The sequence below is a fragment of the Clinocottus analis genome, unplaced genomic scaffold (assembly GCF_023055335.1).
Source record: "Clinocottus analis isolate CAN_PGR_092001 unplaced genomic scaffold, fCliAna1.0.p SCAF_7, whole genome shotgun sequence".
Taxonomy (NCBI): domain Eukaryota; kingdom Metazoa; phylum Chordata; class Actinopteri; order Perciformes; family Cottidae; genus Clinocottus; species Clinocottus analis.
Genome location: NW_027176229.1, coordinates 8,778,578 through 8,793,352, shown reverse-complemented (window position 1 = coordinate 8,793,352; position 14,775 = coordinate 8,778,578). Strand labels below are relative to the sequence as shown.

The following is a 14,775-nucleotide window of genomic DNA, read 5'->3' as shown; positions in this document are numbered from 1 at the left end:
CTCAATTTTCTAAAAGCAAAAACATAATTGGCACCCAGCAGAGCATCCTTGTTAATGTCTTTGCTTTGCTAGGCTTGGAGTATCAGAGACTTTCCCATAGTCACCCTGTGGGGAGTATTTGAGCTTGTCTCTTCTGGTTATGGTTCAAGAGCACAGTTGAACTTAAACAAATCTGACTGTAACAGAGTTTCTGTACTATGACGCTGCCGCCCCAGTCATCTTGTCAGCCATCCTAATTGTTCCATTTTGATATGTGATGTTGGTCTTTTGATCATGATCATGTGTGCTAAATCATCATTGTCCCCTCTCGGCCCACAAGTAAGCCTTGTATTTGACTTTGAACTTGCCGCTGCCTGTTGATGCCGCCCATCCTGCCTGTTGGGTCAGGGTGTCTATAATGACCTGGTGCCCCCTCCCCCTCCTTCTCTTCTCTTCCTTCCCGATATGGAAGATTTGTACAACTGCGACTCAACACTGGACATGGAGGACTATGATGTTCGCTCGGCCGCCAGCATTATGGCCTCAGTGAAAGAGCAGGAGGCGCGTTTTGAGCAGCTGACACGAGCCCTTGAGGAGGAGCGTCGCAATGTCACCGTGCAGCTGGAGCGCTCCAACATTCCTCCCAATGCCCCTACCAGCCAACCGCTAGCATGGCAGCAGCCGGGGATGCAGGTAAATGATGACAGCATGCTGGCCAACCCCCACCTGCCATTTTTTAACCAACTTGTGTCTGATTCACTGCCAACCTCTCTCAATCAACATTCTCCTGCTCCCTCCCTTAAATCGGACCAAAATCATTCCATCGTCCTGTTTGCTCACGGTCATCGCTTTGCATCATTGGTGGGACTCGAAAATCTCTCCGTTCAACTTCTATGTGATTTTGGGACACTTTGTCTGAACCCACTGACCTGGATGTTGTGCAATAATCTGCTCTGTGGTGACTCATCTTTAAAGGTGAGCTGATGAGATTCAACCTCTCGTTCTGTCTTCCTTCACCTCTTCCTTCTACGCAAAAGCTTGCCATTCAATCCCGTCTCTGTTTGCCCACTGGTCTTTGGTATTGTCTTGTGGTGCTGCTGATTGGATGTGGCATGCCGTGAAGCTCTGGTCAGTGTCTGGAGGAAATTAGAGTCCCGGCCAGGGATCCTGACAATACTGGCTGATTGTGCAATAACAGGTCATGTAAGATGTAGAAATGAGACAACTATAATCCCCTACAAATGTCCACAATTACAACAGCCCATTGGTTTACACAAGAAAGAAAGAAACCCTTTCAAGCTCTACACATATTTTAGCAATCGGAATTTGAACGCATAATTTGATGATGCAGCACCTGTAGCACTTGGATACATCACCTTTAATCATAGTAAAGGAAGCAGGCCCATGTATTGTTGATATAGCAATACTTGCAGAGATAAAACTGCTGTGCCTACGTTTGTTTGCAGTTGTATTTGCCAGCAATCACATTTTGTCAACATACCTGCTCGTGTTCATTTATAAAGGGCTTGCTGCCAATTTGCCCTCACGAAGGGATGATGACGGGGATGCAGGGAAGGTATAGCAGGGTAAAGAAAGCTCACGATCCCCACGTCCATTGGGTAATCTGCTGCTTATCGACATAAATCTGGGGAAAGCCGCCGTTGTCTCCCTACAATCAGGAAGAGGGGTGAAAGAGCATTGAAGCTAACTTGACATAATGGCAAAACCATTTACAACTTTGGGATCCAGCACATGAGGCCATGATTTTGAACTTTGAACTTGTCGCTGCCTGTTGATGCCACTCGCCTGTTGGGTCAGGGTGTCCCTATATATATATATATAAATATATATATACACATATATACATCCATTTTCCATTTTCCGCCGCTTATCCAGGGTCGGGTGGCGGTGGCAGCACACCCAGCAGACCGACCTAGGCTTCCCTCTCACCGCAACATTTTTCAGCTCGTTCTGGGGGACCCCGAGACGTTCTTAGGCCAGCCGGGAGATATAATCCCTCCAGCGTGTCCTGGGTCTTCCCCGGGGCCCCTATATATATATATATATATATATATATATATATATATATATATATATATATATATATATATATATATATATATATATATATATATATACATATATAAATATATATAGTCCAAATCTGATAAATCAAGCATTATTTTCCTTTATCTGTTCATGCGAATGAATGCGAGACTGAGCGTGGTTAAAGGAAAGTGCACTCTGTGGGTTCAATTATGCGGCAGCAGTACGGAAGATCCAAACGTTATACTCGGAAGTTAAACTTTTGTAGCTTAATGCGCCACTGAGCATGGGCCCGCCTCGGCTTGTGTGTGTGTGTGTGTGTGTGTGTGTGTGTGTGACAGAGTGAGATATCCTCCGCTCCTCATAAACTGGTCAATGATTCAGTGGACTGTGCTTCACATGACAGGCAGTGTATTAACCCTCTCACGCTATCACTCACAGATCAGACTCATTGATAAACCCCACCCTGCCTGTTTGCACACTCAAGAGTCAATTGGGCAGAACAGAGTCCCACCTAATTTCACATCACTTTGAAATGTCATTCGGTCACCACGCATTAGACTTTGGGCTTTATCATAAACATCTATAAATGCCAAAGCAAATTGGACAATGGGATGGTGGGAGGTTTGACCAGTGCCTGCTCTGGGGCAAATAGCTTTGGGCCACATGTGCTCAGTCTTTAAGCAGAATGTACAGGCTTGTGTGTAAATGTGTGTGCTTTACCGTGAGACCCCCTCCTTTCACATAATGAGGTTTTCTGAGCGTCAAATGCATCAGGTTGTTCTCTTTCTTGCTCTTTCCCCGCTTAGTTTCTACCACACACTCATGCTTGCTCCCCAGGCTGCATAATGGATTAAAATGGATCATGGATCAGTAACTGAGGGCTCAGATTCACAACCCAAAGGCCAGACTCAATGAGGCTTGCCATCATTTTAAGTTGGGCGTCAGAAAAGGAAAAGTGGAGCAAGTCTGATTCAAATAGACATCTATTAAGAGTGATACACCACTGATATAAATATAGCTTTGCTACAAGGTGCTCATTTCAAAACAGATTGGGTCAATACACTTTAATCTTCCATCATCATTTAGATCACTATTGTCAGTGTTTCAACACAGGCAACCCAGAGAGAGCAGGCCGAGTGGGAAGCAAATACACATGAGAAAAAACTTTCTTCAGTTCAGAGATTACTTCACACATATCAGCACATCACTTGGTGGTTGGTGTCTTCAAACAGTGCTCTGAAACTCTCAAAACTACTTGCTTTTTCATCAAGCTGCAGGCTGAGATTCTTGAGTTGAAAAGTGCAGGCTCTTCTGTCCAGACCGGCCTGGATGTGGAGTGAGGTATGGGGCTGGCATGCAGCCCAATGACACAAATAAATCATTCAGTGATGGTTTGACAGTATTATACCGAAATATAGCAGTCATTTTCTCTTCAAATTTAAAGTCAAGAAGATTTGTAGCCTATCGAGGTATTGAGTTTGGTGACAAATCTTCTGGCTAATGTTCATGTGAACATAAATTTGTTGCATAATAGGAAATAAATTTCTAAAGGCGTGGCTCCAGGGATGGCAAATTAGGGTCGGTCCACTACTGGTCCCAACTGAAATATGAAAGCAAATACTGGTTGGACTGCTATGTAATTTTGTACACATAATAATGGTCCCCAAAAGATGACATGAATTTTTTTTGTCTCCTTATTTTCCCCTAACACAGTCATGAGGTTGAAATGTTGTATGCCTCCACGCTGGAATTAGTCCTGGTCTGAGACATTGGGTGTCTCGCTCTTGATTAATGCAATTATCAGGTCAAAAATGTAATCTGTCCAAAGCTTGGTTATAATAAAATATCTGCGAAAATGGCATTTGCATCAGCCTCAGCTATACACATGTCGTGGTAATTATCAAACGCTAAAACTACCAAGGACATTCATGGTCATTCTGCCATGCAGAAGTAAGCATTCAGTTTGAAGCATCACTGGGCCTCAGCCCAGACTCATAAACTGCGACAGTAGTTTGGGTGGAGACTTTTGCTTATGGTGAACCATAATGGTTAACAAGAGTTACATGTTTTCTTTGGCATAAAAATGCTACATAGTCACTGTTTTCTATGATTAATATTTGTCCTACAGAGAGTTGAGACAACACAATAGTCCCAACCACAAATAAATCACCCTCTGATATGAACACAAGTCACCTTGTTTAGCTGGAGTGCACACAACTAAACAGGATTAAATAATATTGTGGCTCAACGTGTTTCAAATATAATTTTAGGATTTTTGATTTGGCCCTGCATGATGTTAACACAGGGTTACACAAGACATTTTGACCATTGTATTGGAACAATAGGTGTGGGAGAGGTTCATGTAAACAGCCCTGCCCTACTTTCTAAGACCTTAATAATTCAATTCTGATCCTCATTCGCTTCAATATTACACTTTATGAATTGCAGGCAAGAAAGAGAATTAGAGCGGTCACCCTGCGCAGTCCTGTGAAAAACATCAGAACAATGCTGGTGGACACTCCATTAGCTTTTCAGATGAAATAATCAGAAGAGATTCAGTGACACGGACCGAGGCGCCTTTCAACTTGCATTTGCGACTGCCCCAACATGTGGCCGCTCACATTCTAAGATCATACCCTTTCTTCATTTGATACTGCGTTGCCTGTGGTAATTGATTTTGGCCTGAAGGAGCGTTATCGCAGAGGCTTTGAAAGGTCAAATGATGCATGCTGACAGTTCTCTGTGTGGAAAAAAAGCAGACAGCACTCAGACAAACACGTCTGTTTGGAACTAAGGGAGAAGGTGACCTCATTTCATATACACCAGACACCTAATCTATCCACCCACGGCCGCTGCCCGGCACGTGCACAGATTCCATCTTGTGGTGCATACAACCACCCGGCTGCACTGACGAGCAAACTCAGGATAATTTCTTACACTATGGGTATCATTAAATATTTGTGTTTGGTATTCTGATACTATATTCAGTGGGCTTCTCGCATTGCAGAGGCATACTATCCCCTGATGCAAATGTTGTGGGAAGTTTTCAAAGGCTTGTGAGCTTTAGAGAAAGGGAACAGTGCAGCCTTTGATCTGTGCTGCTGTCTGTGGTGAAGAGGTACAGGCCCCGGCCCTGCGATGGCACAACAGCACTCTACCAACAATCGCTCCAGCCGCCCTCCACCCACTTTCATCCCCACAGCCCCCCCAGCCCTGTCTCGTCACAATGGGAACAAAGGGCTGAGGGTGCTATAGCGACAGAAGATCTATCCTTCCACTGGCAGGGCCCGGGAGCCCTTGTACCCTCGTAAATCACCTGCTTAACAATGAGCCTTAGTTAACCCCCTTCCCTTCTCGATCTTCCCCTGTCTTCATCCCTCGCTGTGCCATCAGGAACCTTCTCTCCTCCCATAAACATCCTAATTACCTTGGTGTGAGAATGCCTCCTTTGTTTATCTTTGTATGCCACCCGATTCTCGTACCCTCCTACACAACTTTCCTCTTATATTGTAGCTTCATGTAGCAGCCTGCAGAAAAGTCACCTTTAAAATCAAATGTTGGTGCTTGTTTTCCATGTTTCCCTACGAAGCACCTAATCATGCTCTGTCGCACCTTAAAGGTTATTTGGTCCTGTGGATATTAGGAATGTTAAGGCATACCGTTCCTTTTTTTTATCAAAGAGTCTGTGGGTGGTTTTCTGTCACGATACTGATGTCCAGGTCAAGACATTCCTTTATTTCCTTCAGGGTTTTTTTGAGCTCAACTTTCATAACTCTTTTTCAGGGATGATGTCAAGTGAGACCGTTTCAATGCATTCCATCTTTGTTTGTAACAACATGTTTGTTTCTTTGTCTTCATCCTTGCTCTGTGCCTGGTGACATGTGAATTCATTTTGAACTAATGTTACACAATTTAACACAATATCGTACTACTTCTTCTCACGGTCAAAACAAGCAAAGCTTGTCTTTGTTAATATTATTATCAACACATACTTACTATTCTGACTTTGCCTTTCCTATCAAAAGACAACATTCTTGAGCTGCAAATATTTCTGCTTTGATTTTTGGAGGTGGTGGTTGAAGTGGTTTTCAAAGTGACCCCTGATGTTTATAATTTATGAGTACCTTGCTCACAGTAAGAGTACTCTTTTTCTTCTCCAATTGTTATATCTGAATCTTTTTCAGAAGCCGTAAGAGGTCAAACAATACAGTATTTCATATGAAATATGTAGATATTGGAGAAAAGTTGAACAGATAAATATATTCTTTTGTTATTCTTATTTTCTCCCTGTCAAAACAACCCTATGCAGATCCAAAAGTAGGTTTCTGGGGTTCGAGTGCAAAAGTAGATTGTCCAACAATTGTGGGCATGTCACAGTCTCTCAAGGCAGTGCCATCCATTTACAAATCTAATAAATGTTTTAAACATTTAAAGGCTAACCCCAGTTGCTTCTTCCCACTACATCGGTTACACTTAAGCAGCACTGCCATTTATGTTCTCGGATATCTTTTATTCACTCCACTTCAACATTAGGAGTCAAGATTGAGGCGATGGCCCATGAATCACACTGCTAACTGCTCAAGGTGGGGAGTGAGTCTCAGCTTGGTCCAGGGTCCAACATGGAAGTACAGGAATTTTTACTCAAGGTTGGGGTTGTGCAGAAAAACAGGGATGGAGAGGTTTGAAGGGGGGTAGCAGGAAAGCCTTTTGTACTGTGGGCTATTTATATTCCTCTGGGGTGGCTAAAACATCCATCCTTCAAATCAACTCCAACGCTGGTGGACTTAATGCCTATCCTGGTGCACCTCCCTGCCATTTGATCACAATCCATTAAACCATTACGCTCACTAAAAGCACTAAGAGGGGTATCTGAACACTGCTCCCATTTCCTTCACCAGACACCCTCTCTGTGTACTCGCATAGGTGAACAGAGAGGCTCCATAACTTTGAAGGGCATTGCCTCAATCTGAAAATCTCTGGAACATTTACTTAAAGAAGGGTAGTCTGTGGTTTACTTGGTAGTTAAGTTCAGAGACTAAATTATAGCCCATGTGTTTAACATAAAGTCCCTCACCTTCACATACCACCAGAGGAATGTGACCTTACCCTTACCAGTGTCCAGCAGGATAACCAAACAGGGCTAGATGCTGACCCCTTTCAACTGACAGAAAAATAAATTGAAAACAGACTTTGTAGTCGGGCTGCAGGTTTTCTTCAAAGCCTTCATTTAATTATCCTCATGAGCTTAACATACTGGTGCGACAATTTTACTACATGACTTACGCGCATATAAATGCTCATCAAATGAGGAACAGAATAAGCACTGAGCCTCGTTTCAGAAGGTGTGCAGGAGTAAATTCAGACTTTATTGCACAGAACAGTCCTTGAGACTACAAATGCCTTTATGGCAAAAAGGACATTGTGCTGAATATTTCTTATCAATACCCCCATAGTGTATTCTTTAATAAAGGTTACTACAATGTGCTGATCTCCACAGAATAAACTGAAAAACTGTGTTTACCATACTGTTGTCACTCGACAAATACAGTCAAATACAGTAACTGGCCTTCAGATCTATTGTTAAGTAGACATAAGGGAAAAGTGTTGCAGTCACAATTCGGGGAAAGCTCACACTCTGCATCTAACAAAACAGCTAAGGCAGACAATTCAGCGAGTCTGAAATGGTCCCCTCAAGACCTCCAACTTAAATAGTAGATGAATCAACTCAGAAGGGGCAGCTGTAACCCTCAGCTGGGTACTTTACCTAGAATTAGCCTAAAATCTAAGTCCTTAATGTAATGCTTAGAAAAGAAAACGTTGCGGTATTTGCAAGTTCCAGTAAATCCTCTCTCTTCAACCTGCGTATGGAAGGATTATCATCAAGGGAATTCTTTGCATTATGTGGGGTATACTAATGGACTGTATAATAGGTAAACTTAGTCATCGTAATGTCACCCATTGGTGATTTCGCCATCCCCATCTTGGATTACGACTGTCGGCATGGTATTTTTTCATCAACCAATGAACAGAAATGGCCGCATCTGGACGGCAGAGGAGTGACATAGAGACGCCGTATACGGCTCTGGCAGCGGCAGCAACCTGTCATTCTCTGGAAACCCGCCCTAAAGGAAACTCCACTTTATGGTATATATTTTGCTCTCAAAGGGACCATAATTTACTAAATAAACATCATGCTGTATTGAGAGACTTGAGACTAGCGGTTGAGACCATAAACTCAAGTTTAGAATGTTTTCTGAAGGAATAAATCAAGTGAGAAATGCAATAATTTTCTTATCAACTTCCATACAAACTGACTTCTTTGTGCAACCGGAGGAGTCGCCCCCTGCAGATCAGTCTAGGGAATGCATGTTTTAAGACACTTCCACAATGGCTTCATTCGGTAGAACTGGAGGTTGCTGTTTGGGTATGCCATCAGATTGGAGCAATTCAATCAGAAGCACACATAAATGTATGGGCTTTTCACTCTGGCTGACTATATGAGCTCTGCCATTACCCCCAGGCTGATGCACGTTTCACTGTTGGACAGGGTGTAAAAAAAGACTTTGCCATTGTGTGTCGTAGAGTTGCACACACTTTGTCAGAAGATCATGTAAAATGTCATAATTTAAAGCCAGGCTGTGTGGCTCTCTTCATATTTTGGCGCAGTTAAAGATGGTGACATGGTGTGTGAACTGTAAGTGTGAGAGAGATGGTTATAGCGCGGGAATGTGTGAAAAGACAGGCACTGCTCTCAATAGTCCTCTGTTCAAGTGCCTCATTCAAGCTGAATAACGGCAATGTATACCAAGTACATATTCCATGTTTGGAAAAAAAAACAACTTTTACATTCTTAAAAGGAAGACGGTCATCTGCATTTGTAGTCAAGATTCAACTTGTCGCCATAATTTCCAAGCAAAATGACACGACAAACGGGATTCCTCAAGCTGGTCGTCAGATGCAGTGGCTGACAAACCTGCCAAGAATCAGAAATCATCAGCCAATATGTAAACATATTTTGAGGCAATTTCATTATACCTTGACAAGGAGTATCAGTTAGATACTAGAAAAGAGTCACTCCTGAATTTTCATATACAATTTAATGATTTGCTGCATGTCAGGCTCAGACTGGTTCATTCAGTGTCCAATTTACAAATGACAAGATGAAAAAAAAAAGAAAAGCCTCATCCAAACATAGTTGAAACCTCACTGTGTTATCACAGTATAGCAACAATAAAACAGAAAATATAACTTTTTGATCTAAAGTGATGTCATTTAAACAGAGCTTTATGTCCCTCAATGAAGGGAAAATTGCCTTTTTGCGAGACAAAAGCCCCCAATAGATTGGACTCTAATCCTCTGCATCGCTGAGTAGCCATTTTCCAAGGGGAAAATAAAATAAAACATGATAGTAAAAGTCATTAGAGGAGGACTTTTTTGCAAGCTTTGCCATTGTTAGAATACACAGCAGTCAGCCAGTAACAGAGCAGATCATCCTGCTGCTGTAGCTTCTCACGCTCTTACACTTGCAGTGATTGTCTTAAAGAACTTAAAGCAGCAAAGTCAGTATTATCTTTAAAATCACTTCTTATTCATTTTTAGGAACCTGCTTTGTGTATCGTGTAATATTTGTTTGAATTTATTAATGTCTTTGTTAAAGTTTGAAGGTAAAGTAGGGTTTCCAAAGAAATGTATTCTTGGCAGAGTGGAGAAGCTTTTGAAGTACTATTTAAAATGAGATGCTATTAAAGTCTCCTTTGAAACTAAATATTATAAAAACATAATTTTCTTGTACTGAAATGCCATATATATCCACCACTGCTCCTGCCTTTGTTCTACTTTTTGTATCTGCGTTTGCTCCTGTGTCTTTCTCTTTGTTTTTTTTCTATACATCTGGCATCTTGAGTGGAAGTGAAAAACATGATTTTAACAGATGCAGCTTCATTGGAGATGTCTGGCTGTCAAAGCACGCCTTGCTGCTGAACATTAACCTTTCTACCATCTGTTTCACACTGTACCTCCTGACAGAGGAGAACTGACTACAGGAGCTTTGATTACAACTCCTGGATTATTCATACACCTTGTACATTTGTTACAAGGCCCAGTCGTGGGTTGGCTATACTCAGGAGAATATAGCTTTTTGGTTATTGTTGACAGCGGCACATGTTTCTGGAAACTGCATGTATCACCAACTTGTTGTGTGTCCTGCTTTGGATGTTTAGTTTACCTGGTCTTTTATTTATTTTTTTGGTTTTAAAGCATAATAGCATTTTGGTTGTTTGGTTCTCTGGATGGCAGTTTTCTGTTGGTCCGCAACTTTGGTCCAGACTGAAATATCTCAACAACAATTTGATGTTTTTTTTTTCTTTGTTCAGACATTCATGGTCCCCGGTAGATGAATCCTAATTGGTGATCCCCTGATTTATTTCTCTTCTACTGTGATGAGTTTGATATTTGTGGTTTTGAGTAAAATATTTTGACAAATGGAAATTTTTGGTCCCCCTTAGGATGAATTGTAAAAACCTTGGTGATCCTTGTTAATTTGTGTTTAGTGGTAAATAGTAAAATATTAACATGTTAAACCAAAAAGGTAGTGGGAAATGCTACACACACAAACAATTAGCATATTTACTTTGCAAACATGTTAATAGTGTTGCTTTGAGCCAAATGCTAACACTAAGTACAGCCCCACTGCAGTGTGGCATTATAGTTATTGTCTTGAGTCGAGATAGTTTGAGATTTGGCAAATGTTTTATAAAACAATAATCACAACATAAAAACTATGAATTGGACAAAAGCAAAACACACATGCCCGTAGGAAATAAAGAGTACTGCTTCTTTTCTAATCTGCTCCCATGAGTATACCAAAGCACTTAATGGATGTTTAAACAGGGTTATGAAACTCACTCAATGCTTAAATGGCTTAAATGAAATGTGATATTACAAATCGCATAAGACAAAGTAATGCATCGCAATTTAAGTTATAAACCTTTAAAATAAGAAAAACCTTTTTGGAGGTAATGTTTGTTGGATGAATTCTGAAGGGTATTGTTGAAAGTATATGGTAAATTTAATAGTGCATGGTGGGCAAGTTCTTTCATTAAGAACAAATGAAGCAGTAACTTTCAGGGAGATGAAATACCAGGCTTGTGGAATGCAAAACCTCAGCCATTTCCCCTCCGTTTAGGATTTCTCCTTTCTCTGTTTTCTTTTTTAAGTCGAGTCATTATTTTCCTCCTTCTTCCTTTTCTGTCCAAACGTCTCTCAAAGTTGTCCTTAGATTAGCTTCCATCGACGTTAGTAGATTAACATTCCTTGACAGCCTTGGTCACAGGCCTAGATATTTGAATGTGAATTCTTTCACGTACGTTGCAGCCCTCCCTCATATCAAGTGCAGTGAGAGGAACGGGACAAAGAGGTGGAGAAAAGGAGCTGTGTGTGTGTGCGAGGTGTAAAAATGTGCAGCGTATTGGGTGCCTTTGCCTCAAAAGAGCCAACTTTTGTTTTGTGTGTGTGAGCCCCTTTCCCCCCACCACCTCCTCTTCTTTTTCCTCGTCTCTCGCCGTCTATGCCAACAAGGGGGAGGGGTCGATGGATTGACAGACGCAGCTGGAGTGCATAGAGGGAACTGGTCCCTCCCCACTAAAGATGCCAGACATAGACCCAATGAGAGAGAGAGAGAGAGAGAGAGAGAGAGAGAGAGAGAGAGAGAGAGAGAGAGAGAGAGAGAGAGAGAGAGAGAGAGAGAGAGAGGGAGAGATGCTACACTTCCAGCTCATGCTGCCTGTCTGGGAACCCTCTTTTCTATGAATATAACCCCCCTTCTCAGCCCCTGAGGTTTTTGTTCTCTCTGTGGCTAACTTTTTTTGTAGAGTGAGTGTGTGTGTGTGCGTGCAAATGCACACAGTTTGGTTGAGCTCCATTCCTATTCTTGGATCCCTACTTTCGTTAGGGAAGGGGCATTCGGCTGTGGGTAGCGGCCCCTTTCGCCCCTCCATCTCTTTCCATTCCTTAAATATGAACAGCATCTCTGGAAAAGAGAAAGCTGGGTCCCTTTTTTCAGCTGTGTAAAAGCAGCCTGAAACAACCAGCATTACTCTGAATGTAGGGTGATATTACTTTCAAAATAAAAGCATAACTGCTTCCACAGTATTGCATTGTTGCAGTTTACGTTTGTTAATCGTTCTTGCCGTATCACTGAATTTATGTTTCACTGAGTATACTTGGTCGTTGTCCTTTAAAGTACTTGGCTACCTGAAGACTTGTAATATGGCCAATAGCAGTATGCCACTGTTTTGGGAGAATAACCAGGACTTTTGCCTGTTGTAAACCATAGTTAATAATGACGGATTTTTTTCTATTTTCAAAACACACCTAACTCTCCGGCACCAGCAGTTTTGTACAAAATCACGTCCCCTCACCTGTAACTATGTATGTGCTGTAAAACAGACCCTTTTTGTTGGCCATACGTTCAGTTTCACAGGATGTACTGGATTGGCTATTACAGCTTTTACATGATTTGTAAATCTTTGCTTGTTTATCTTACGGAATATGAAGATATGGTTGGTAAGACATGGATTGTGGTGGTTTCAAATGTAGGCCAACCCTTGTTTTTAAGTTGCCAGCAGGTAAAGCAACACAGCCGTAAAGCTGACTTTCGCGTCCATGTGTAATAGACTCGCTTTTACTGTGAAAAGCTCAGCGCCCCACTTCCGGTATTCCGGTCGCTAACTCTGTCTGGCTCTCCACAGCTGAGCAGAGGATGGCTGCTTGCGTCTGAGCTGCTGCCTCTGCGCTCACAGGGGGAAAACTCAACGTAAATAGACAGGGAAAGCGCGAGGAGACGAGAGGAGGAGAGGAGGGAAAGGAGTTTTCCAACACCAGGAAATAGTTGTCACACATTTATTACCCCGGGAGGTTTTAATTTTTTACTGGAACGAAGCGGGGGATTTTAAACCATGCCCGCTGAAGTGAAACAGGTTAGTGTTGCTGTGTCTGTCGCGCTTCTCTCACCGTATCTTCAGCCTCTGTGACTCTTTCAGTCTTTCTCCTCCTCCTCCTTGTTGTTTCCTCATTGTTTTGATTTTGGTGCATTTCTAAAGATCATCACTCTCCATGTCTTTTTATGAAGCTTTTCAACCCGAGTACATGAGAGGGGCCATTCTCAGATTTATCGATGTCCTTCAGAAGGATAGTGCACGTCAAATGCGTGTGCACGTATGGATGTGTGCATGTGTGTCGGCAATATGCATGAATGGAGGGGGCTGCGTGACATCAGATACAGTAAGGACGAGCAAGTACTTCTACCACTTAGTGACCATTACATGCTGTAAATAGTCGTGTGTGTGTGTGTGTGTGTGTGTGTGTGTGTGTGTGTGTGTGTGTGTGTTGGTTGGGGGGCTTCTCTTGCAGGAAAGCAGTGCTTTGACTTATGAGTTCCCTGACACATTCATGGGCTCAGACGTGTCCGTGCCACCTATAGAAGGTCTGGTGTGATCATTGGACAAGCAGTGAAGTATTGAAAGTTTGTCCCTGATCAACGCCAGCGATGCTCTGAATGAGCCCAGGCCAGGATTTATAGCCAATGGGATGTAGTGCTGAATGTGTGAGAGACATGGCATTAAAGTCTTTTGTGTTTTACTCGCACAGATTCCGCAGGAATGTGCTTTTGTTAGCTCCTGCGTGTCACTGTGTCTGTGTGGGTGTGTGCGTACCAGACCATGATGTGCATACATTATTGGAAGTGTTTCTTGTGTTTGAAGCGCATCCACCAGCAGCCCACACCATCACGTCCCTCTTTTCCCCGCCGAGCTTGGCAGCGCTCAGAAGCTAAAAAAAAAAGAAGAAGAAAGAGACAGACATCCAAAAAGAAAGAAGTGGTGGAAAAAAAATGTGATTGAATAAGGTCAACTTCCCATCAGCGCCGCTCTCCTCCGCTGGGTTGAGAGGGGTGGAGTTACACATTCCCTGTTTGGCAGACAAAAACATTCTGTTAGCTCTCCACGTTGCTCTGATAAAAATACATTAACAGTTTCCCCCATGGATGAGTGCCACCAGATAGCTAAAGGAGCCTCCGCCAAAAAGAGAAGCAGTTTTTTCCCCCCTCACACTCTCGGTTATTCCCATTCCTCGTTTTGATAAGTTTAAAGGCGGCGCACAAAGTTGGAGGAGATGGATCAGACGCAGGACAAATAATGCCTGTTAGAGTCCTTGCTTGGATTATGTCAATAGGATGAAATGCGTGTCAGCAACCTTGTGTCCGTGACCCCCGTAAGACCGAGATAGTTGGCATGCTTGGGGGCAGGCCGGCATCGTGGCGTGACCTTTTCAACTCGGCTCGACATTCCTCAGCTAAGGAGCACCTGCTTGGCCAGTGCTGTGTGAGAAAGAGGGTTCAACGTGTGTCAAAGTCACACTCAAGCATATAAGATACATATAACACATAAGGATCAATGTGTCCATGTTGTCATTCTGCTTGCTTTTGCTAAGTTATTAAGAATAGATTGGAACAGGCGTTGAACCAGCACGCTTTGCAGTGGTATTTCATACTATACTCTTTAGGTCCTTCAGGGTGTCCAATAGCTTAAAACTAGTTTTTAGACTCAGAAAAATGTAGATAGGAAGGGGGGAGGAGAGAGATGTTGATCTGGCGCGACCTCATCTTAATGCTGCAGCAGAGCTTACGGTAAATGAGTTTTAGCCCACTGAAGATTACTGCATAGTCCTCAATTAGTGGGGGAGCCTGCACCA

At 42.6% G+C, this 14,775-nt stretch overlaps 1 protein-coding gene across 11 annotated transcripts in view; it reads left to right on the top strand.

Annotated features, from left to right (window-relative positions):
• Positions 1–14,775, top strand: part of arvcfb (ARVCF delta catenin family member b) — a 187,745-nt gene that overhangs the window by 74,606 nt on the left and 98,364 nt on the right. For 9 of the 11 annotated variants that reach the window (XM_068604469.1, XM_068604468.1, XM_068604472.1 and 6 more), the window contains exon 4: positions 452–672. The exons of 1 other annotated variant lie outside the window; for it this stretch is intronic. In XM_068604469.1, the coding sequence (XP_068460570.1) occupies positions 481–672 (192 nt within the window). In that variant the 5' untranslated portion in view covers positions 452–480. Of the gene's footprint in view, positions 1–451; positions 673–12,800; positions 13,005–14,775 lie in introns of those variants that run through there. One more of the 11 variants, XM_068604476.1, reaches the window with a different exon arrangement.